The 22,785-nt window shown below is 49.9% G+C and overlaps 8 protein-coding genes across 8 annotated transcripts; 4 read left to right on the forward strand and 4 right to left on the reverse strand.

Annotated features, from left to right (window-relative positions):
• Positions 1-546: 546 nt before the first annotated feature.
• On the reverse strand, positions 547-1,302 carry CTRU02_209272 (phenylacetone monooxygenase; the record flags this gene model as incomplete). The annotated part of the gene is made up of 3 exons (XM_036726892.1): positions 547-719; positions 863-1,076; positions 1,288-1,302. 3 exons carry the CDS (start codon positions 1,300-1,302, stop codon positions 547-549), a joined length of 402 nt encoding a protein of 133 aa, XP_036581601.1.
• A 462-nt stretch (positions 1,303-1,764) lies between these two features.
• On the reverse strand, positions 1,765-3,603 carry CTRU02_209273 (4-coumarate- ligase; the record flags this gene model as incomplete). Its single annotated transcript, XM_036726891.1, has 4 exons — positions 1,765-2,017; positions 2,071-2,174; positions 2,230-3,230; positions 3,288-3,603. 4 exons carry the CDS (start codon positions 3,601-3,603, stop codon positions 1,765-1,767), a joined length of 1,674 nt encoding a protein of 557 aa, XP_036581600.1.
• A 596-nt stretch (positions 3,604-4,199) lies between these two features.
• Positions 4,200-5,405, forward strand: CTRU02_209274 (rhamnolipids biosynthesis 3-oxoacyl-(acyl-carrier-protein) reductase; the record flags this gene model as incomplete). The annotated part of the gene is made up of 5 exons (XM_036726890.1): positions 4,200-4,580; positions 4,741-4,784; positions 4,834-4,975; positions 5,044-5,261; positions 5,339-5,405. 5 exons carry the CDS (start codon positions 4,200-4,202, stop codon positions 5,403-5,405), a joined length of 852 nt encoding a protein of 283 aa, XP_036581599.1.
• A 386-nt stretch (positions 5,406-5,791) lies between these two features.
• On the reverse strand, positions 5,792-7,415 carry CTRU02_209275 (putative aldehyde dehydrogenase; the record flags this gene model as incomplete). The annotated part of the gene is made up of 3 exons (XM_070205233.1): positions 5,792-6,154; positions 6,210-7,256; positions 7,311-7,415. The coding sequence occupies 3 exons, from the start codon at positions 7,413-7,415 to the stop codon at positions 5,792-5,794; spliced, it is 1,515 nt and encodes a 504-aa protein (XP_070060881.1).
• A 1,056-nt stretch (positions 7,416-8,471) lies between these two features.
• On the reverse strand, positions 8,472-9,686 carry CTRU02_209276 (acyl-CoA dehydrogenase; the record flags this gene model as incomplete). The annotated part of the gene is made up of 2 exons (XM_036726888.2): positions 8,472-9,488; positions 9,543-9,686. 2 exons carry the CDS (start codon positions 9,684-9,686, stop codon positions 8,472-8,474), a joined length of 1,161 nt encoding a protein of 386 aa, XP_036581597.2.
• A 2,603-nt stretch (positions 9,687-12,289) lies between these two features.
• Positions 12,290-13,152, forward strand: CTRU02_209277 (4-hydroxyacetophenone monooxygenase; the record flags this gene model as incomplete). The annotated part of the gene is made up of 2 exons (XM_070205234.1): positions 12,290-12,491; positions 12,944-13,152. 2 exons carry the CDS (start codon positions 12,290-12,292, stop codon positions 13,150-13,152), a joined length of 411 nt encoding a protein of 136 aa, XP_070060882.1.
• Positions 13,153-15,213: 2,061 nt separating this feature from the next.
• On the forward strand, positions 15,214-18,438 carry CTRU02_209278 (fungal specific transcription factor; the record flags this gene model as incomplete). Its single annotated transcript, XM_036726886.2, has 3 exons — positions 15,214-15,470; positions 15,542-16,449; positions 16,505-18,438. 3 exons carry the CDS (start codon positions 15,214-15,216, stop codon positions 18,436-18,438), a joined length of 3,099 nt encoding a protein of 1,032 aa, XP_036581595.2.
• A 1,320-nt stretch (positions 18,439-19,758) lies between these two features.
• On the forward strand, positions 19,759-22,107 carry CTRU02_209279 (calcium-dependent protein kinase; the record flags this gene model as incomplete). The annotated part of the gene is made up of 4 exons (XM_036726885.1): positions 19,759-19,805; positions 19,877-20,334; positions 20,386-21,369; positions 21,428-22,107. The coding sequence occupies 4 exons, from the start codon at positions 19,759-19,761 to the stop codon at positions 22,105-22,107; spliced, it is 2,169 nt and encodes a 722-aa protein (XP_036581594.1).
• Positions 22,108-22,785: the final 678 nt, after the last annotated feature.

Raw genomic sequence — 22,785 nt, forward strand, 5'->3', positions numbered from 1 at the left:
GTTGTTGGCTGCATATATTGCAGGTATGGGCCACATGCGGGTGCGATCTTCGTGGCGGGCTTGGTGTTGAAGTCGACCATGATCTTGCGTACTTCAAACCAGTTGGTTGGTAATGAACTCAAGCGGAAGATGAGGCAGTCGTGTAATACCACAGCTTAACATTTGGCTCGCAGTCTCGTCTGGCTTTGAGCTCATATTGCACCAATGGTGGACCCCAAGTTGCAATGAGAGCGCAACATTCATCAAAAGTCTCTGCGCGTTTTTCTTGTCTGCAGCTATTGGAAAACTACGCTCCCGCCAAATGCCCATAGTATAGGCACAAGTGCTCTCGTGCCATCGGATTCACGACAGGCGAGCCTTCTCGCTGCTCTCTTTGGAGTGTCCAGCCTCCCCCGACTTTTCGAAATGGAGACAATAACCCTGTTTTTGATGGCGCCACTTTTGATATTTCGCTCTCCGGAGATGGCCAAGGGTGGATCGTCGTCCTTGTCTCCGATGAAGTAAGCCAAGTCGGCCGTTTCTTCGAGTTCGGTTTGAGAATAGCCACTATCGAGCCATGCGAAGCGGTTTCCAGGACATCTCAACCATACTGTTGGTGTGGCATCGGTTAACGACATTCAATATCCATTCAGCCTGCGACTCGATGACGGGGAGTATGAGGTTGTTGCTGATAGGACAAGTAGGGCTGAGCATGAGGAAGTAGATAGGGAGACCGGCCACTGTGATGCCTAGCAGCCCATGTATATTGGAGATTCCCAACCGACGGGGCAGTAACAGGGAAACGCGGCTTGAATGATGTGTCAAACCCAGTGGTACATATGAGGGTATCTATATGGTACTCCTTGCCACTATCGCTAAATACATCCGCGCTCGGTAACCTTGATATGAAGGAGGACACCTTCAAACTTGCCGAGACCGGATATAGCGGGCCATTTCCAATTATCGAGAATGCCACCGTCGTTGATGAAGATGCCACCATGATTGATAATGATACTACCCTTTTCCTTGTCGTTGACAAGGACATCGTAGCCACTGTTCTTCGACTTCCAGTATGCCTCTATGTTCTGGTGCTGAAGCTGGATGTATAGATAAATGAATACTTTCTCACGATGTTCTCAAATTTCTATCGTGCTTCAGCTGCTGAAGGGTAACTTGCTGACCAGGTCACCTTAGGTTCGAAACTCCACGTATAGTTATGAGAAGGAATGCCACAGGCGCAGCTGACGAAGGCCAAAGTGCCAGGATTGCTCCTCTCGTAACCGGAGGAAGTAATCATACTCTACATACCTGTTCTCGAACCATGTGCGCTGGCAGCTGGGGTTTTTCTCATACGAGACCAGGGAGTAGTTATCGAAATGCTTCTGCAGCTTATACGCAGTCAACGGCCCAGACGCCTAAGCACCCACGCAAAGCATGCGGGCGCATCGTTCGGCGTGGACAGGCGCCGACAATTTTTTGATCACATCTCGCTTCTAAGGCTGCCCAGTCTCTTGAAGCAAATGGTTATCTATGACTATGCTGAGGGAACAGGCCGTTAGACAACAAGTCAGGACATATATAATAGAGGTTGTTAGGGACGGGTTTTATGCCAATCTAGGAATAAGCAACGGGGCCGGGCCGCGAGACTTCAGCCGTGGGGAGCCCAATCCAGGATGAGACATTTGAGATGTAGATCTGATGTCGTAATGAACATTAAAACCTTGGTAGAGCCGCATCTTCATCTAGCGGGGTTCCTTCCCGCTCCAATGTGACATGGAACTTAGTCTACAGTCGTGCCCTTGTGCCATCTGAACCTATCAGTGCAGCGGCGTCCCTCTTGGACCACTCCCGCATTGTTTTTCTCTGGATTTTGCCGCTTGCGAGCCTTGGTACTTCATCGACGAAAACAACCCCGCCTACGAGCCACTTATGTTTAGCCACACGCGATTTGATCCATTCCTGTATATCCACGGGGTTTACTTTCCCCTTGGATGGTTCCTGGATCGCCACGTAAGCTCTCGGCCATTCATTGCTGTCGCTGAAACCAGTAAGTCTACTGCACTAATGGTAAAAGGACTTCTTTTGACTTACATCATGATCCCTACCACAGCCGCATCTGCTACATGTTCGTTCTCAAGAAGGACAGCCTCAAGCTCTGCAGGGGCAACTTGTAGAGCATTGACTTTGATGAGCTCCTAGTTGTTCCGAGAGTTAGTTAAACAAATCGTTGCATGTTTCCATATTTCTCACCTTTTTGCGGTCTACAATCCAAAAGTAGCCTTCCTTGTTGCAAACCGCGATGTCTCCTGTCTTGAGCCAACCATTCTCGTCGAGTGCCTCCTTAGTAGCCGTCTCGTTCCTCCAGTACCCAAGACAGATATTGGGGCCGCGGACACAAAGCTCACCTGGCTGGTCGAAGCCGACTTCTCTGCCCTCGTCGTCAATCAATTTACACTCGCAATTCGGATCGAGCCTGCCAACACTGCCTGTGTCATCTTTAATGCCGCCGGGCACATGAATGGCACCGCAAGTCACTTCTGTCATGCCCCAACCCTGATTGATCTGTATCTTGAACCTTCGTTGACATTCGTTCTGGAGTTCCCGCGATAACGGGGCTGCACCGCAGAGCACCTCCTTGACGCTGGAAAGGTCAAAGCGAGCAGTCTCGGGGCGTTTTGAGAGCATGACAAGAATTGGCGGCGCGACTTGTAAACTGGTTATCCTGTACTTGCCAATGGCGAAGAGGAAGTCCTCGTATCGAAACTCTTTCATGATGTACACTGGGACTTTCAGCCTGATCGCCATAAGAATGGTGTATAGCTGACCGTACGCATGGTAAAGGGGAAGAAAGCCAATCCATCTCTCTTGGGGGCGCGATTCAAAGGTATAAGGCCTGTCTGCGTATCGCATGAAGATTGTTTGCTCGACATTGGCAATCAGATTATGGTGCGATACGCATACTCCCTTGGGAAGGCCAGTCGTCCCTGAACTGTAGTTGATGGTTGCCACAGTCTTGGTCGACTCTTCAGCACTTAGCTCTGGCCATTGGTAAGAGTCTGCCTGAGCTGGTGTCCCGATCATGTCTCTCCAATCATGGATGCCATGCCTTGTCTGGTTCTCAATATCGGAGAACTGAAAGATTCTACTCTTTGGCACGTTCGCCTTGGCGGCTGCCTCTAAAACCTGTTCCAAATGGTTCGGGTGCGTCAGTACGGCGCTAGCAGCTGTGTTGACCATTTGATGTACGAGCTCTTGTGATGATTAGCTAATGCTTCAGCAACCCATCGTCCTCACAAAGGAGAACATACCAGGAACAGTATACGCGGGGTTTGCGCCGCTGAAGACACACCCGGTCGCGACGATGCCCAGGTAGGCGACGGGTACATATATTTGATTCGGCGTGCATATCATGACAACGTCTCCACGCTTGAGGCCCAATTGCTGGAGTCCGAACGAGAGCCGCTTTACCCATTGTGACATCTGTCTGGGAGACAAGCTTATGCTATCATCTCTACAGTCGATCCATAGAGGCTCGTCAGAGAGACTGGTATTTTTGGGGAACAAATACGACAGTAGGTTTGTCTTTGGTATGTTCAGATCCGGGTAGGGAGAGACGATGACCATCTTGTCATCTAATTTGTAGATCAAGGTACGAAGCTGACTGAAACTATCCTGAGGCTGCGTATGGGCAACTAGCCGTTATAAGAAAATAACTGGAGGGGGTACAAGTCAGGGAACTAGTTGTGAGGATCTAGTAAATAGCAATGCAACAGAGTTGCTGCCCAGTCAGAAGAGCAATTATACTCTTGTTACAGGATTCAGTAATAACCGGCATCAAATCCCCCTATCATCCTGGCCGCATCTTCCCTCGGGATCGTCTCGGTAGCGGCATTGCGGGGTAAATAGTTGGGGAATCTGGGGTAGCTGCCCCGAGCTCCCGCTTGGAGCTCTCGACTACTGAAACCGATGCCGACCGATAATAACCACGGAAAGCACCTGACAAGCCGAATACTGATATATTGCTGTCTGTGATAAGGTGCGAGGACGGTCCTTGACTCTGACATTTGGTGCTGACGTGAGAATCCTTCATGTTTCTGTATATTATCACTGACGATGAAGCTTAGACTCCAATCCCAACACTCACAAACGATTGTATCTTGTCTTTACTGAGTCTTCTTTTGGGCTGGTCAACTCTCTCACTAAACCTCATACTCCAAATCATGTCAGTACTCAAGGAATTTGGGGCTGCCTTCCGTCTGGAAAAGAAGACGGCGCTGGTGACAGGGGGATCTCGGGGACTTGGTCTCCACATGGCCACAGCTTTTCTTCTCTCCGGCTGCTCGCAAGTTATCATTACGGCGCGAAAAGCCGATGGTGGACAGGGTATAAACCAAGCGGTTGAAAAGCTGAACAATCTCCCAGGAATACAAGGAAAGGCGATCGGGATAGCAGCGAATGTTGCAGATTCGAATGACATCGTCCGGCTTATTAGTGAGGTCAATGAATTGGTGGGTAAGCAGGGTTTAAACATTCTGGTATGCAACGCTGGGACAGCCTGGGGGTCCAGGTTCGAGGACGCCCCACCAAGCAGCTCGATCAATGTGGGCGAAACCAGCACAGAACGCTCAGAATGGGAAAAGTGGTGTTGTTGGTTGGAAGAACTAACTAACTGGCTAGAGGGCTGTGGAGGCTGGCTAAGACCAGTGGTGGCGGCCGTCAGCCCACGTGACGGGCCGGCGAGGCCTGCCACCCACAATCAAGGTCCTGGATCTCAATGTGCGAGGCGTGTTCGAGCTGGTGCAAAAGTGAGCACAATAAACGGCTGCGGCTTGCGCATTACTGATGGCGTCGTAGTTCGCTTCCATTACTGGAAAGAGCCGCATCGAAAGAGGATCCTGCTCGGTTGCTCATTGTCAGTTCAATCGCAGGCGACATTGTGCCTCACGTAGGTGAGAATGGTACCATCATGTACTCAGCATCCAAAGCAGCTGCAAACGTGAGTTTTATTCCTTCCATGGCACACGCGGCCGTGGGCAAGGATGATTCTGTTAATAATCCCTCAAGCACTTGGGGCGCAATCTCGCCCTGGAACTCGGCCCTCGAAATATCACGTCGAACGTTATTGCACCCGGGTTTTTCCCGTCAAAGTTGGCGCAGGGCCTCATTGAAAGCTTAGGCGGGGCTGAGGACTTGAGCAAAGACAATCCCTTGGGCAGACTGGGTCATCCTGAGGACATTGCTGGCGTTGCAGTTTTCCTATGCGCGCCGGCAGGGAAATACGTGTAAGCGACTGTTTCCTGACCGATTTAATATGCTTTGAGATGGATTTTCAGCTGATCTTGTGGCGCTTTGCATGTAGAAATGGCGTAAACATTGCAGTCGATGGAGGAGCGCGATTATCCCCTGGTAGGATGACCAAGATTTGAGTATTGGGAGATCGGTTCATCGGTGGGAAAAGCGACTCGGCCAAAAGAACGTTTCTTATGATTTCAATCGCATCGAGTGTGATGGTGGTGATTACAATACAGAAGACGGAGAAGCGGGATCAGGCCTGCGGGCGCTATAAATGCGTTGAGTTCAGTGAATGCAAGAGGCAGATGATTGCAGGGGGCTTAATTTAAAAAGATAAAGGGCAGCCGGCAGTGAACAAACTGGCTGGGGAGTTGATCAACTACCTACAGAAAGCCAAATAACACACTGTGTGGGCACTCACCTATCAACATTTACTTGTTTCCTTCTCCCCCTCCTCAGCTAACATACACACGCAGTCATCCTCATCCCCACTATCCTGGCATCATCAACAGCTACCACATTAATACGTCAAGTTTACCATGACGGTCTTGGGTTCGGTGTATGACCTCAGTGCATGAATGGCGTTCTCCCTACCTTGACCACTCTGCTTAGTGCCACCAAAAGGCGCTGTCAGGAAGCTTAGGCTGATGCAGTTGATGCCAACCATACCGCTCTCGAACTCGGACGCGATCCTCAAAGCCTTATTGATGTCCTGGGTGAATACACCAGCCATGAGTCCATATTCGGTGTCGTTGGCTTTGGCCATAACCTCCTCCTCCGTTTCGAACTTATGGATCACTGAGACTGGTCCGAAGATCTCCTGTTTGTTGATCTCGATGTCTTCTTTGCCAGCCTCAAAAACAGTCGGCTGGACAAAGTATCCCTATGTTCACATTAGCAAGACTCACTTATAACACCACGCTGGCTGCGCATCTCACCTTCTCACCCACACGGCCTCCTCCGACCAACAAGTTTCCTTGGCCCTGCTGGCCTCGCTCTATGAAGCCCTGGACCCTCTCAAACTGGACCTTATCGACCAAGGGTCCGATAGTTGTTTCTGCCGACTCGGGGTCGCCTACACCTCTAATCTTTTCCTCCATCGCCCTCTTGTAGCCGGCCAAGAACTCGTCGTATATGGATGCTTCAACGTACACTCGGCTGGCCGCAAAACACACCTGGCCCGTGTTTGCAGTGATACTATTGGCACACCAGGTGATCGCATTCTCCAAATTACAGTCTTTGAAAACCACCGCCGGGCTCTTGCCGCCTAGCTCCAAAGTGACTCGCTTTAGATTACTCTTGGCCGCTGCTGACATGATGGCACGCCCCGTCGCTGTTGAGCCTGTGAAACTGATCTTGCGTACCCTCATGTGACTTGCAAAGAGGGCTCCGGTACTGCCGTCACCTGGGATGACTTGAAAGACGCCGGGAGGAAAGCCTGCTTCTTTTATGAGGGTTCCAAGCGCCAGTGCAGCAAACGGTGTCTTCTCCGATGGCTTCAAAATGAAGCAGTTTCCCGTTGCGAGTGCAGGACCAGCTTTGACCGCCACGGTCCCAATAGGTGCATTCCACGGAACAATACCACAAGTAACGCCCAGTGGCTCGTTGCGTACAATCTTCAAGAAGCCATCCTCTTGCGGATATGTTTCGCCTGCGAACTTGTCTGTCCAGCTGGCAAAGTACCTGAAACATTCGCAGGCTATGTTGAGCTCAGCAAGCCCAAAGGCTTCGTACGGGGCGCCAAGCGTGAGCCTGCTCAATTCCCCAATTGCCCTTCCATGCTGCTCAAGCAGCTCGGCAAGCTTGAACAGCATGTCACGCCGTTTGTTGGGGTGAGTTTTCTTCCAGTCAGGAAAGGCGGCTTCGGCTGCTGCTACTGCAGCTTCAACATCCTCCTCGCCACCCAAAGCGACATCGTTGGCGACGAGCGATTCATCTTTGGGGTTGAACAGCTCCAGCTTCTTGCTGTTCTTCGAATCGACATACTGCCAACACGTCAGTCAGATGTTTGAGTTCACACAGACAGATGTCTCTCGTACTTCATTGTTGATAAAGAGCTGCTTAGGAAGGTTATCTTTGTTCCAAGAAAACGTAGAGCTTTGGTTGCTCGTAGCCTCCTTCGAAAATACACCGAATATAGACATGTCGAGGTTCTTTCGATTGCCTGGCTAGTGTCTGTGGTGAAAGTCTACCGATTAAGCCACTTGAGGACGAAATGAAAGGTACAGAATCTTTTCAGAATCTTTTCAACTATCACAATGCAATGCCGCTTTGAAATATAAAGTGGCCAGGACGGTATGGCTCGCTGATGGTTAGCTGATATATGTATCACTCTCTACTCTACAATAAATTCCATCCCGTAGACAACAACTCAGGTTGTACCCTCCATACGGCCTCCCATTTCCTAGTGCAAGATGGGGGGTATCCGCCTGTATGTTGCACTTGGCGCAGCTCGACAACACATGTTGCCACCGAGGGCTTCGTGTTGGCCTGCAGAAGATGTCATCTTGCCGTAGGGTGTCAAATGATAACTCGAGGACCAAGAAGAACGGCTCCACGTATCGCAATCAGAGAGTTCATCTCCCCGTGTAATAAAGAACCGGACTCCGTGGAGCGTGACCCAACTCGGGACGCGGAAAGCAATAAGTTCCCGCGACGATCAAATGGCCCATTAACCCCGCATGAGCTCCTCTTCAAGATGGGGTAGACTCATGGCGACAGGGAGTGCAGCTATGACCTGAAGTCATGGGTGGACCGGCGTAGCATTGCTCGACTTCTAGCGTCGAGCGGGAGCGGGAGCGGGAGCGGGAGCATTTGATGCGGCCAACCGTAACCAATTTAAACCTGCCACCAGTAGGACACCCAGGAAGATCAGTTCCCGTCTGCAAGGAGCCGATGCTATCTCCACCAAGTTCCAGCTCGATACATATGAAAATCAAAGAGTGGCTTCGGGCCAGAGACCTGTTGCTGATGTCCCACTCTAAACATGGCGTGATAATGGTCGCATGCAAACTCCCAAGTCCAGATTGTGTTTTATTGATGTTTGGATCTCACCGAAGTCGTCTCACTCTTTCAAGTTAATTTCTTCTTGTCTTGACATAGAGGCACAGATCAGTGCTCCCATAACTTCTTGATTACGGCTTTCTCACTGAATCGAGCTTCCGAATAAAGCTTGATGTGAAATTGCCTGAAACACGTTCCTAGTCATAGGTTACAAATTTCTCCCCGTGGAGCTCTGAAAACTCTTTGTATCTCTTCTGGTACATTTGATGTCTTCTGGTGACCTCTTCCGCTTTCTTCAACTCCTCTCTTCCAACCTGATGCCTATGTGCGGCATCTGGTCCATCTGCCACCCTCACAAATCGGGCATATGTCCACATTTCAGGAAGCGGCGTATGTTGTGTGAGGCCTTGACCGCCAAACATTTGCATGCACTCATCAATGATCTTGGTGGCAAGCACTGGCACTATAATCTTGCTCTGTGCGATTGCGCGCTTGCCTGCCTTATTACCAAGGAGATCCATAGTATCGGCGGCATTCAGGACGATCAGCCGAGCGGCGTCTAACTCGAGGCGCATTTGCGCGATGCGTTCAATATTGGAGTCAAACTCACCAATGAGCTTACCGCGCGGCTTCTTTCGATGGTCAGTGCAGCGAACAAGAGCCAGCTCATAGGCACGCTCGCACTGCCCGATGAGACGCATGCAGTGATGGATACGTCCCGGCCCTAGACGACCTTGAGCGATTTCGAAAGCGCGACCTTCACCCAAGATGATGTTTTCTGCTGGTACGCGGACATTTTCGTATAAGTACTCCCCATGCCCTTCTGGAGCGTAATCATATCCCATTATGGAAAGGTTGCGGACTTGTGAGATACCGGGCGTATCGCAGGGGACGATGATCATTGTATGGCGGGACCACTTGTTGGGGTTCTCGGGGTCGGTACAGCCCATGAGTATGTAGAAGGATAGCTCCTTGTTCCACAGGCAGTTCCCATATAACTTCCTGCCATTGATAACGTACGAGTCACCATCACGATTGATGCGAATCCCAATTTGCGTGGCATCTGAGCTTGCAACATCGGGTTCCGTCATGGAGTAAGCAGAGGCGGCAGTGCCGTCGAGGAGTGGCTGCAGCCACTTTGTCTTCTGAGCTTCATTGCAGTATTTCGCCAAGAGCTCTATGTTGCCCGTCTCAGGAGCATGGCAATTCATGGTCTGTCACTCGTCAGTATGGATGAACAGTAGCATTTCCAGCTGCACAAGACGTACCTGAGCTGCCCAGTAACAGCGGCCCATGATTTCCGCACAGCACGAATACTCCAGGTTCGTCAGTCCAGGGCTCCCTTTGAAATGTTTGGGCAAGAATAAATTGAAGAGACCGCGATCCTTCGCCTTTCTTCGTAGCTCGTGCATTAATGGCGGTGTTGTCCAACGGCGGCCTTCGAGCTGGGCCTTGAAAATTTCTTCTCTCGGAATGCACTCGTTCTCAACCCAATCATAAACGGCTTGTATCTTTTCAATTGCCAATGAAGAGAGTTTTGCTCGAACCCATGGTGGAAGGTGAGAGAAGGCTGGACCCTGGAGGGCAGGGTTGTTCGTGTTATTTGCGTTGGGTGACATTGCGATCGGGAGATTGGGGAAGCTCTGATACAGACTGCTAGTGAGATGCCCTAGGGACAGCTCTTACCAACAGCCTGGGCACCACAAGAGAACGCAGAGCTTTAGAAGTGCTAAAGTACGGCTTCAAGAACAGCTCCAGCTCTGACAACTTGGCCGAAGCGGACGTTATATTTAATGGCTGCAGTTGGGCTAGTTATCAGTAACCCCTTGAGAAATAACGTCGGCAAACGGAGCCGGAGCGCTATAACTGACGAGGCACACATTCTCCTGGAAGCTTTTACTTACATCGGCTGACACGACGGCCATTTTTGGGGGGGCTTGACCTCGGTCTTCTGCGGTTCCTTAGAACTTTGCCGCTGCCGCTGCCGCTGCCGGTGCGGGGTCGGCGCGGGCCCGGGCGAGGTCCTTGCGGTCCACACGGTGGTCCACGCGATAACAAGAGACGAATTCAACTTCCTCGATACGTATTGCAAGGCACCTTATTGCTTTAATTCTTACCGCAAAGTCAAAAGAAGTAGGCTATGTGGGGCACTTCTCATGCGGATTCGTCTCTCTGAAGCGTCAGTGCTCTTATCTACATATTCGACATGAAGACACACAACAACCTTCGAATGACCGTGCCGAATTGCCAGTTCATCTTGTTACAACGCATTCGACTTTGAATACTGTCAAACTTAAACGACCTAGACTACCTGGTGTCAATCTACGATGTGGTACGTCTCCGCATCTAGGGTGATATGCCCCCGAAGCCGAAGTATTCACAATCGCCGACTATTGCTTCTTCCAGCACCAAGTATGTGACTTTTTCGCCACTTCTAAACGCTATGAAGAAGTTTTCCTGGTACTTGAAGCAGTAGGAATGCATATTTTAGTGGCAATGCCCTGACTGGACTGATTTCGAAATTTCTTCCGGGACTTCTCACTCCAAGGGAATGGACGATAAGTCACTTTGGCGTGCAGCTCGGAATAACGCGAGACGGGTCTCGATTATTTGTGCTAGTTTAGAAGTTGCTGCAAAAAGTAAGTCTGATGAAGCCTTCTGCTTTATCTTACACCAACTTCAACTCTTTCCCTTTGCCATTTTCGCAAGCATGTCTGCCTGGCCGTGTTAGAATATCCGAGAGGCCAATGGCTCTTATATTCCTGGTAAGAATTTGCGGAGCGAGTAACCTGTTGGGAGAAGAAATTAATCTAGCAACAACTGCTGCAAGCTTTGATGTCTGCCAGCGCGATGAGGAACTTGAGGTTCGAGACTAGCTTGCCGACGGTACTGACAGTCTTCCCAGTGAAATCTGTGTTCACCTGAAACCATATTCTGGGTTCTTGCACTTTATTCAAGCTGGGTTATTGGTCGGTATCTGGCTTATGTCTTACTTTCCGACATTTCTCGAGCCAGTTGGCAGCTTGAATCTAAGATATCTATGCTACTAGCAACTGGAAGTGGCGGTTTTGAGTGTGGACTGTTGGGATACCCCCGCGACAAACTTCTGGTCGGTGAGAAACGTTACGGATGCGAACCTTGTCTTTCTGGCTAGCTATAGAGAATAGCGATGTAGTGATAAATCTAGTGATACCGCCTTGCATTTGCAGAAAAACCAGTCCACAAATATCATAAGTATGAGCCTGACATGCCATATATGAGAGAAGAATTGTAATTGTTGATTTTGAAGTATCTGCCGAGTCGGAAATGTGTAACACTCAGGGGTCTCAACCGGAGACAGAGGAGGCAAGTAACATTCCATCTCATCTTTACAATTTCCCATGGGACCCTAAGCCTGACTGGACTGAACACTGACATATTTGGGGTGATTTGCTGATCGACATGGATCTAGAAAACATATGAAGCTCAACATCAATGTCATCGGAGGCCACTGGGACGAGGATAAGAAGCTCCTGAGCTTGACACTCGAAGATCAAATGAACACGGGAACATGAAAGAACTAGCGCCATGCCATTTTGAACGGAAGCGGTATCTTGAACAAGTGGAAGTGACCCAATATTAATGACTTGTACAAGTTTCCTAGGCCCAATATGCACTAAGACGATTGGGATCATACGGTTGACTTCAGCCGAAGAGTATCGGAGTCATAGAGGTCGGTAGCACGTCGGTTCAGATTGTTCCCCAGACACAGAAGATTCACGAAAAGAAGTCCAAGTCTTCATGAGTTCACCCAATTAGTGTTGTTCTCTAGTGTCGGAGCTGCGAAAGGGCGCCGAAGAAGAGCCATGGAATAGACAATTTACCTTAATCGGGGAAGATAAGCAGCGATGCCGAAAAAACCCCATATCATTTGACGTTCCGGAAGTGGATTGGAGCCAAGATCAACTTTCTCTTCGGTATGTGCCGGCAAGACTCACATATGTCGAGGACGATGAGGAAACGTCGCTATCGAAAAATGGATCGGCGTATTGGCAATTACCTTGGGAACGAAGAATTGAAGAAGCTCATCATTCCTAGTTACCACCGCATCTCAGCTGGAGATGGTTATCTCGAAGCTCTAGTCCAGCCCATTGTTGAGTCCGTATGCGGCGGAAAGATGCACAAGACGGACATCCTTGTTTGCGCGACTGGCCTCGAGAACGTCTTCAACCCACTGTGTAAGCTGGCCCAAGGGAATGGACAGGCACTGGAAAAGCATTAAGACGAGAGGATCAACCTCTATCTCGGAGTTTCAACGCCTCGGTTTCCAAATTATTACACAGTTGTGGTACATGGCGCTCATGCTGTATTTTGTTGCGACTTTAGCCTCACCATCCATAGGGCCGCAGCGCAAACATGGTCGTCTGGCGCCGTTCTTGCATCTATCGTGGCAGCCATCGAGTATTAGGTTAAGAAGATTAAGAAGATACAGCGCGGGTGTATTCGATCAACTGAGGTAGATCAAGAAGCCTTAGACGAACTCGATGCTCACCTTGATGAATTTCATGCTACTACCCCCTTTCAAGAAGAGTGCCGAAGCTGGTTCAAAGACGGCAAAATCAAAAACCGTATTTACCTATGACCTGGTTCTATGTGTCAAAGTCTGTTCCGCACTTTTTTATTAGTCAAGACAACAAGTTGACAGTCGTTTCCACGCAGACCATCCATTACCTGAAGACCAGCAAGGAGACTCGCTCGGAGGACTGTAATATCCGATACCGATTCCGTAATCGCTTCGCTTTCCCCGGCAATAGCGAAGTCAAGGCGAACAAAACTAAGGATGTCAAAGGACTGAGAGCCTACATGCGAGATGCAGACCACGAAGGGACAGTTGAGTGAGGGGAAGACTACTGGAATTACCAGTGGCGGGGACTGCATGTGGCGGCGATGTCATGTCTCGACCGAATACTGCTCGAGTAGGAAATAGGCCAGCTCAAGGCGGCCAAGAACCAAGCAGAGTGTGTGACCCGCCGTAGTGGCAGCCATGACTGACGTATTTGTGTTGGAGTGCTTTATGAGGGGTTTTGTACAGCCATATAGCTTCATTTGAAAGAGAGAAATAATCTGCGTGGATATATGTTGAAGCTGATGCTGAACTATGCGACAGGTTCCAAGGTTTCGGCATCAAGTTATGAACCGCCATTATTCGGATTGGGAGATGAATAAGCTTCATCTTATGCATATGTTAGACAAATATGAGAGAGGCAAGGGCTGGAATTAATGTTGGGTAAGGGAATTCTAGACAGGCTTGACCTGATAACTCGACCACTTTTGAGTGGATGACAGGGTATACTGTGACGCCACACGGGGAGGGACCTAAGTCGGCTAGTTTCTCGGGAATGATCTAGCAGCATTGACTCTCCTAGTGTACATTCGGTGTACGCTCGGGGAAAGGAGGCCAACAAGACAGCGCCAACGGTTACGAAGCGACTTTCCTACTACGTAGTGTAGTAAGAAGACAGAGATCCATACCGTAGTGTATCCTTTGGACTTTTGATGGAGAACAAGACAGTGATGTGCATGGGGCCGACAGCGGGCAAGGCGGGGAAGGCGGGGAAGTGGACAAAGTGGGGACATAGATATGACCAATCACCATATCGCTTCTCCGCAGCTCCGCAAATCAACACAGGACCATTGGGTGAAAAGATGCCAGACCGAGATCAGGGTCCACTTGAGTCAGGCTGTCGTGGTCGCTAGTCTCTCCTGAATCAATGCCCAGGAGATAACACGGAGTTGGACAACCCTATCGCATGTTTGGTTGAGCTGATTTGTTTTTGGAACCGAATACCTCTCTCTCCTTCTATCTCGTCTCCTGTTTTTGTTCGTCCTCTTTTGGGAGTTTAATGCATGAGCTCCTTCTCCCCTGTTGTCCGTTTCCCAATAACTCTGCCGTTTTATTTACTCGTAACCGAATGTCCGGACACAAGCTCTTAAAGCCCCAGCACGTTCTTCACTTGAGGATCAGTGACAGCACCAAGCCAGCATCTTGAGCATGTCTTGTCAAGCTAAACCAACCAACCAACCAACTAATGCCCACGCAGCACGCAGCACCCAGCACATCAGTGATCGGGAATCAACGAGCAACCCAGCTTACATTTGGCGTACTAACCCGGTCGACGGTTCTTGAGGGGTAGCTCACCAACAGTGTTGATTTTGGCAAACGATGCGGGTGTGACAATATGCAGTTCAGCTTCAGCGTACTTCCTTCCACACTGGGTAAAGCTAGGCTCCAACGAACGTCCTCGTCCCCGCCTCCCCACGATTGGATCCTTTGAACCTGTTATGGGACAAACAACGGGACCGACATAGTAATCGAGGCGCTATCTAGTTTAATGATAGGCCGGTTAGTCCGGGGTAGTACCGGGACTCGGAGCCTCCACTGTGACATATTCCCATAGCCCAAGGCACCAAGCGCTTGCTGCAAGTGCGGAACTGGGGAAATACCTTGTCCAGCGTGTTTTCTAACCATGCACCTGCGCCTGCGTCTGCGCCAGCTCTATCTCCACACATCTTACCTTGCTCGGGGTCTCGAGAGTTCCGATGTCTTTCCCAGGTCTAGCAGCACACTCCTGCAGCAATCAGGTGGAACGAGACATGGGAGGGGCAGCCTATGTGACGTCTCTGCCGTAGGGCCCCATGGTTCATCGTCACAGGCGGGGGCATGGCGCCAGACTCCAACATATGCTTGACTTGAGCATCTTCTTCATCCTGCTGTTGACGTTGTTACCTCTTCTTTTCTTAGGCTGGTCTTTCCAGAGCATATGAAGCTGTAGCTGCTCATTCACTTGAAATCATTTATACAAATTCCTGCTGGATTCCTATCCCCGACCTAGAAACTTGCAGTCGAGTGTGAGTCGGCAATTTGGAACTCGGCCAGCAGCGAACCTCGACAGTATGAACATGAAGAGCCCGAAGGGAAGAGGTAAACCCGCTGTGGATGAAGATTCTGGAATCGCCACACAAGAAAACGCCTCTCATCGAGCCCATTCATCCCGCCAGGCCAACAAACAGCAAGTAAGACACAGGGCATCTGTTGCATGTGCGTCTTGCCGCGACAGAAGAATCCGATGCGTCGTTCCAAAGGGTGAATCTGAGTGTGTTCAATGCAAGAAGGCTGGCAATGAGTGCATAATAAGAAACGACGATGAACGGAGGCGGTACGTATGCTGTATACGGTTGAGCGACATACGAGTCTGTTCCTGTGGCTGAACTGATTCATATTTCTCAGGCCGATATCCAAAGCGTACATGTCTTCCCTATCCGACCGTATCTCGATGCTTGAGGGGATGCTGCTGGAAAAAGGAGTTGAGCCGCCTCCTGCTACACATCCTCCGAAAACGAGGCATGAAAATCAACCCAACCCTCCAGAAGAGGAACAAAAGCGGAATGGAATGCAGTCCAAGCCTCACAAATCATTGGTTCATCCGTTTCGAACGGATGTTCCGTCTCCGCCAGACTCCGTGAATGATGAATATGCGATGCAATTCAGCGATCGCGCCGACAGTGCCCATGCCGACGGCCCAGTCCCAGCAAATTTTGTCTCCCAGCCCTTACCAAAAGAACAGTCTCCTTTCCGTAAGCTTGACTCAAAACACGAAGATATTGTCCAACGTCTCCTATCCACGAAAGGAAACCTGTCTTTCGACCAGCTTTCTGGCCGCTTACGCTTCTTTGGGCCGACTGCGAACTCGCACGTTTACGCCGGGACATCGTACAAGTTTGACTCCCGCGAGCCTCCCGAGCAAGTACGACGTGCCGAACGGATAATAAGATCGCTGAGTATAGGAACGCACGATTATCTTATGGAAAACTTCTGGGCACATTATAATTCGGTTCTGAACATCATTCATCAAGATGCTTTTGAAGCCGACAAAGAGTCCCAAAATCCAACATTCTACTCGTCTTTTCTTCACATCTGCATTCTCGCTATTGCTTTCCGTTTTGTAGACGCTGATCGAGAGGACATGAAGAGAATTGCGTTGGGCAATCGGGAAAGTACTTTGCACCGGGAGGCCAAATACATGCTCGACATCGAACTTGAACGCCCAGGCGGGATTCCTAGCGTGCAAGCCCTCCTGCTTTTGGGGGACCTAGAATGCGGTGTCGGCAGAGATAATACAGGTTGGATGTATGCTGGTAAGCTAGAAACATGAATGCCTTGTAGACCGACAACTACTTACTAGATATAAAGGGATGGCAAATCGACTGGCGTTTGACATCGGCCTTCACCTAGACTGCCGCAGTAATGATATCAGCGAACAAGAGGTTGATATTCGTCATATGGTAATGAGAGCCTGCGTGATTTACGATAGGTACTGGGCGTTGTTTCTCGGTCGACCGACGAGTATCAAAAACCAGGACATTGAGATGGACTTGCTCTCACGCCGCTTTTCTCAGTTAACGTCACTCATGAGTGGACCGGGAGCCCTGAAGAAGAACATCACGGCTGATATTTATGACCACTTAATAGAATTGATGGAACTTGCTGGTCGCATTGTCGAGACTCGAGATCATGGGCAAGCGCAGGAAAAGCAACGAGAAGACGCTACTGATAACGCGCTCAATCCGCCACAGAGCGAATACAACGCATACCTCCATGCTATCAACCTGGATCGTCAACTACAGAACTGGTACAGACGATTGCCAGAGCACCTACAGTGGAAACCTTCCGTCATCAAAAGCGCACCATCCAGTTATTTCCTTTTACATCAACAATATCACGCCTCCATGATTCTTCTACACCGGCCATGGGCCAGGTACAGTGAAATTGTCGGCGACAGTCACAGCACCGCGTCTCAGCCAACTAAAACGTCGGGTCGCGAGTCAAGAAATGTTCAAAGCCAGCATTCGTCCCCATCGTCCAGCCAGACTCGAGGAATCAATGATAAAAACTCGATAGCAGACGAGAGCAGAACAGCATTGTCTCGGAACATCTGTACGCAACAGGCAGTTAGGGTAGCGCGTATCTTTGGGCAGCATCGCCAGCGGTTTGACGGCACCAAGATCTTCGTCACAGGAATTCAACAAGCCGGAACAGCAGCAATGGCCTTGATAGCAGCATTGGCTTACAACCACAGCGAATTCGAAAGACGAGCGTATCTTGGATATCTCGAAATTCTCTCAAGTGCCGTCAGCGATATGAGTCATACCTACCAGCCAGCATCTCGAATGGATGATTTGCTCAAGGCGGTCCTGGTACAGCTTCGAGCCGATATTGGTGGTCATGGTATCAAGAGAGAGTCACCTATCACCTCGACGGGCGGTGATCAAAGTGTGTGTGCGAGCTCCGAGTGGAAGAGAGGCGTGGGCACGACTTGCCCCACTCTACCAGCGAGGCGTGAAGCAGACACTGAAAGCAGTCAGATACATAAGAGACGGCGTCCATCGAAGAGCAGTCGAAGGTCTTCGGAATTTACCCGTCGGCCGCCGCCTTTCTTTTCGGCGTATTCTCAGCCAACGCTATTAAGGACCTCGCAGGGCCAGCCGTCGACCAGTCATCTGCCACCATTGGACCCAGCAATGTACTCAATAGACGGCAATGATGTACAGAGCTTTAAATTGGACTTCTTGGATGGCTCTGCAATTGATAATGACCCTGAAGAAACCTCGGAAGCAACAATACAGCCTGCCGAAGACTTTGTGCTCGTCGCATCGGAATCTGATGGCTGGACATTCAGCAGAGTAGCTACTGAAGAAGCAATACAGCAAAGAAGCCTTGGATATGACAAAGTAAATTTGAATGGATGGAGGATTGCGACAACTGGCACACACGCTGCATCCGCTCTTGGCCGTTCACACTCCTTTTCATCGGTGTTGCAGCACAATGAGCGAGGGGAAGATAGGACGAAGGGAGACGAATCGACTGCCCCACGAGGACTATTTAGCGACCAACTAGCACAGCAGCTCTCTGAGCTCTCTGATACTGTGAAAGAGGATGCCGCAACATCCATAGCGCCGAACTCAAGCGGCCCCGGCGACATGGATTGGATGTGCGACTCGAGTGGATTGAATGCCCTGAGCCCTGTGAGTCTGAGTGGACTAGTACAAGAGGCAATACCGGATAAAGGAGAGAGTGAGTCTGCAGGAACTCACAGAAACCACGAACTAGATTTTTTCAGTTTTTGATGGGGCCGGATTTCAAATCGTTGATGACGTGTGGGCGGTGTTTCGCGATTATCAGCCACTTCTAAACTTAATTTGCTTGTGCGACTAGTCAATTATTAGGCGACTGAGTGATACTAATATTGATATTAATGAACACTACCCTCAGAGGTATTTCCTCTTCTTGTTCACTCGTTTATGGACACTGACTTGGCCGAGAGCTGTTGGACTGCGAAGCTTTCATCGGCCACAAAGCCAGTTTCTGTGTAAGCTATCCGTTTGAAAACAAAGAGCTTGAAGAATGATGATCTTGTTGGATTTTGCAATATGATCCAGTGGTGTTGGTTGGTCCGATATTGAGGGCCAGCGGTGACTTGCTACTCTGGGCCATGGACTCGAGAACGAATAGGCTCAGCATAGTAATTGTCTTTCGTTTTGTCTAATTCGAACATGTTGAGTCGGCGTAAGCATTACCCACCTGAGAGAAATGACAGTTATTCGAATGGCTGAAGAGCTATAAATGGCGTTTTTGTCTTTGTTGCGACCCATGACCTGTTTCCAGATACAAAGAAGCCATAGATTTTTATTTTCTTTTTATCACAGGCGATTCTTGGGACTGATTTCCGGGACGGGAGAAAAGGAAACTTGATGGGCACTGGTTCAGGGTAGCATGAGGCGTGGCTCTGGAGTGGCTGGCATTTATCCGGAGAAGTATATACGACTTGCCTTGGACCTCTGTAACCGGTGGACGACGGCCGATACGATTATATTGGGTACACAAGCTTGCTATATAAGATGTGCCTTCTGTATTTAGAGTAAAACATTTTGCTGTTCTCTCCTTTTTTTCTTTTTTCTTTTCTGGGGGGTGGGGGAATGCTCTTTTCTCTCCCTGGGCGTGCTTGGTGGACGTCCCCTGTAAGGTACATTGTCTCTGTGTTCCTCGAAACTAACAGAAGAGCAACGGTGTGGATTCGGCCTGGTATTCCAAGCAGGCGACCCACCTACCGTAGCTTGCCTAGTGCACTATAATAGTACCGTCACGATGTGGGCACGTGGGGTTATAGCATGCTGCACGGACAGTGTGAGGTCATAGTCAACAAACATACCTTCTATTGTCTTCCTCACCTTGCTCACCTCAGGCACCTTACCTCGCCAGCTGAGCTTCCATGCACGCATGTCCACAGTAAACACCTACACTTCTTTCCCGTCAGATCCCCACCAATTTGGTATTATTCGTGCCGCGTCCACGCCAAACATCGTTACTGCGGTCTGCGCTCCAATCGGTCATGGTCGAGGCTCCATTGCTGGTCTGACGACCCATGAGTAGCTCCAGATTAAACCACCATGTCTCTGATTCCATACCATCCGCGCGAAGGCCGCGAAATCGTCCTGTATGCCCATGCGAACGCCTTGTTCACTTTTAGAGTAATGCTCGTGCTGACGTTTCTTCACCCCTGTTTAGCCGGCACCGAAATGCAATAGTTGTTCGCGATCCTGCTTCTCAGCGCCTTGAGATTCGAGCCTTGTCCGAGTGCCCGACATGCCGACAGCCCTTGCGATCATCCTCTCCAGATAGGCAGTTCGACAACGCTCAACACCATGATTCATTTGTCGACCCAAATTACTTCCGCATGCTGCGAGCCGGCCCTCACAACGCCCGAACAGATCATCCCCCCTCTAGTCCGATTCGTAGATTCGTACAACCTAGCCTTCCAAACCCGCAGCCGGCCGTCATAGAGGATACAGAGGATGCCGAGTTCATTTCAAGCACGCCAGCTGTCCAGGAAGGCAGCCGTATTCGCCGTGAGGCTTTCAGCCCAAACTATTTCAAGACCTTTTTTGTCGAAGAGAAGGAGCTTGGCCGTGGCGGCAAAGGCGTTGTGCTACTTGTCCGTCATGAAATTGATGGTTGTCATCTTGGTGAGTCCTCTTTGTGGCAGCATTTTATACACAGAAACTAATTACTGTTAGGCCACTTCGCCTGTAAGCGTGTGCCAGTTGGCGATGACCATGCGTGGCTTGAAAAAGTGCTCGTCGAGGTCGAGCTGCTCGCCAAACTTTCTCACCCAAATCTGGTCTCCTATCGCCATGTCTGGCTGGAGGACGTTACTTTGACACGATTCGGTCCCAGCGTGGCATGCGCTTTCATCCTGCAACAGTATTGTAATGGGGGTGATCTGCTTCAGTACATCATAGGAGAACAACCTAAAGAGACAACCAAGGAGCAACTGAAGGCACAGATGCGCAGGAAGTCCAAAGGCCAGCTCGAGCTTCCTCGCGACCAATTCGCCTCTCAAAGGCTTCTCTCTTTTGAAGAGATCTTCTCGCTTTTCAGAGATATTACATCCGGACTCGCCTACCTCCACGCCGCCAATTACATCCATCGCGACCTTAAGCCGAGCAATTGTCTATTACACCGAGAGGGTAGTGGATTGGTCTGCCTGATCAGTGACTTTGGCGAAGTTCAATCAGAAAATATGGCTCGCAAATCCACCGGGTCCACTGGCACCATTTCCTACTGTGCCCCAGAGGTCTTGAGAAAAGACTCAACGGGACGCTACGGAAACTTTACAACAAAATCTGACATTTTTTCTCTCGGCATGATTCTCTATTTCATGTGTTTTGGTCGTTTACCCTACCGGAGTGCCAATGCTATCAACGAGGAACTGGAAGATATAGATGAGCTTCGCTCAGAGATTACCCAGTGGCAGGGCTTTCAAGATGAACGCAGGGAACGCCCAGACCTGCCTTCGAAACTGTACCAACTTCTCAAGAGGCTAGTCGCTCTAGACCCTTCTCAGCGTCCTAGCGCGAATGAGGTCCTAGCAGCTATGAAAACCGAGTCCACTATGGATGGCGCTCCCCGAGGTAGGAGCTCGAGTCCATCAATAGGTCTTCACGGCCGTCGTATCCAAAATCTCGACTCTCCGATGCCTCCAAGCACTCCTGTACCAGGTTCGTAACCCATGACGTTGCGGTCACGACACTTTCTATCGAACTGACTTTGTTACAGACCCTCAGAAACAGTCCAGATTCTCATCTTCTGAAGAAGGCTACAATATCCCTAGCAGGACTGCTGAAGATGGATCTCCTCGTCCGAGCTTGCAGACGAGTATGCAGAGACATTCGGATCCCAACTCACCACGACATCGACCACACGCAATGGTGGCATCGCGCAGCCCCCATAGTTTTACCCGACTATCTCCAGAGATAGCAATGTCGGAAGGGAGCGCCGAGTCCGTTAAGGATGAGCCTCTAGGCTCGCCGCCACTTTTGATGCCACCACCTGGCACCCCATTAGATTCCTTTCGACATAAGCTCATGGTTAGTTGCCTACGAGCAGGTCAAATTTTCCACTATAATGCCACTCCTTTACTGGTGGTTGTCCGCCTAGGACTTTTCCTGAGTAAGCTTTATAGCTTGACCCGCCCATGTTGGCCGTACATGGTCAGCCCAGAAATCGGAGCCCTCTTAGTTGTTCTCGCTGCGGTTGATCTCGGTCTTGCAAACTCTGATACATCTCCAAACCCGAGATATCCACGAGAACTAGGAAGACATAGACCAGCGAGCCTGCCTTGGGCATGGGGATTACGAGGCAGCATATTTCTTGCAGTCTTGCATTTAGCCATACTCTGGTCAGCGGATCATTGGAGTACTCTATGCACTACTGGACGGCATTCCTGGGATGTCTGAGCGCAGATCAAATGACTTGGATTTTCGCCTCGGGCACGAATCTTCGAACCTTACAAACTAGAGCGAATTCAATCTTCGCCAAATGACCTCCAGCGTACGGAGAAGCGATATTACTCGTGATACCGAGAGACACACGGATGTTGAGCTGGAGTGGTACTAAGGTTTAACTCTGCTTGTCTTACAGTCTCACAAGATGACGAGTGTCAACCTGAATATGACAGACCAAGCGGTGCCTGACATTCTGGTAATAGTTTGGCAAAGCATTTCTCATAGCAGTGATGCAAAATGCATCGAATGAGCTGGGTCGTACTGGAACGTATGCAACGCTTCTCAGACCTGCTGCTAGAAGTTCCATGTCTAATTCCTGCTAGTCCACAGACATTCTGATCAGGGATATATGACATGTCATGTGGAAGGAAGGACTGCCTGAGAATGCTAATTGAAACACATTCCGTCACGATAGTCGTTATTCTATACGTCACGCGAAAAGAGGGAAGTAGTGTAATACGGATAACGACGTTCTTGGCGATGATAGCCACCGATAAATGAGGCCCTTAAACGATGGGACATTCCGGTTTTGTAACGCACCGGGCTGAACCATCATGTTTACTTTCCTGTAGATATGTGTGACCTTCATGGCCCTAGGACTTGACTAGTTCAGCGATAGAAGTCGCGATT

This window comes from Colletotrichum truncatum, assembly GCF_014235925.2.
Source record: "Colletotrichum truncatum strain CMES1059 chromosome Unknown Contig_0006, whole genome shotgun sequence".
Taxonomy (NCBI): domain Eukaryota; kingdom Fungi; phylum Ascomycota; class Sordariomycetes; order Glomerellales; family Glomerellaceae; genus Colletotrichum; species Colletotrichum truncatum.